Raw genomic sequence first — 1,047 nt, 5'->3', positions numbered from 1 at the left:
TCACAAAGTCTACACACATTTGATATTTCTGTAATTTTAACCATTTATTTGAATTTATATTTTCATATAAACCTGTCTCTAAATGGTACATAAAATTAATCAAACATGTGATTAGTCGCTTGTACATGTTGGTCAGATGGTCTATTATTCTAAGTAGTCAATTCTTGGCCCAAATAGGCATTACTGTAAACAAGATCATATGATGTTACTTAAGAATCTGGCTATGGGAGTTTTTGGCCTACCTTTGGTGGACTTTAAAGAGAAACCAAATCCACTGCTGGATTTTTGCAGATAACAAAGCTTGGCTTTAGGTGCTGGTGCAGACACTCCATTCATGGTGGGCTGGCTCTGACCTGACTGGGACTGAGTGTCAGCAAGATTCACACCGTTGGCTTTGGCAGTCTTATATGCCTCTTCTCCAAGGACATGCAATGTGACGCTCATCCCACTCTTTCTCACCAAATCTGCAACCTGACCCATGAAAAAGACAGGTCTGAGGTTTACCACCAAACTATTGAAATAAATTATATTGAAATAAATAATATAGGATTTACAGAAAGTCGATTTTCAAATGCATCAAACCTGGCTGTGCTCCAAAATGTCCACAAAAGTTCCATTGACTCTGACTATGCGGTCTCCGTCCTTCAGACCGGCCAGTTCAGCCATGCCGCCCATCTCCAGGGCTCGGATCAGGTGACCCTCCTCGCCGTGCTCCACTCGAAGGTAGAAGCCATAGCCCTGACCCTCTCGCTTGGTCAGAGTAATGATACGTGGTTTTGGCCCAGCCATTTTCCCTGTTAGGAAACATCTATCGATCAGTGTTGCTTTTACGCTGAGGTCATCTAACGTGATAATATGCTTGTCTTGGTACATCTGATGCTATCTTATCATAGATGCACACAATTCATTATATACCAGTCATCTGGTGATAAAACTGATAATCACAATTAAGCAATGAAGTGCGAATGAAGTGTGTGGAGACCAAATTTATTTCTCACAATATATAGCAGAGTTATAATGACAAAATATTGTGAGTTAAATCGCAGG

At 40.7% G+C, this 1,047-nt stretch overlaps 1 protein-coding gene across 1 annotated transcript; it reads right to left on the bottom strand.

Annotated features, from left to right (window-relative positions):
* Window positions 1–242: 242 nt before the first annotated feature.
* On the bottom strand, window positions 243–789 carry LOC107735903 (Na(+)/H(+) exchange regulatory cofactor NHE-RF3-like; the record flags this gene model as incomplete). Its single annotated transcript, XM_016547454.1, has 2 exons — window positions 583–789; window positions 243–471 (listed from the first exon to the last, which is right to left on the bottom strand). Coding segments are annotated over exons 1-2 (436 nt in total), but the record flags the coding sequence as incomplete, so codon positions are not given.
* Window positions 790–1,047: the final 258 nt, after the last annotated feature.

Source organism: Sinocyclocheilus rhinocerous, unplaced genomic scaffold (assembly GCF_001515625.1).
Source record: "Sinocyclocheilus rhinocerous isolate Xijiao unplaced genomic scaffold, SAMN03320098_v1.1 C36361037, whole genome shotgun sequence".
Classification (NCBI taxonomy): domain Eukaryota; kingdom Metazoa; phylum Chordata; class Actinopteri; order Cypriniformes; family Cyprinidae; genus Sinocyclocheilus; species Sinocyclocheilus rhinocerous.
This window is presented reverse-complemented; position numbering and strand designations above follow the sequence as displayed.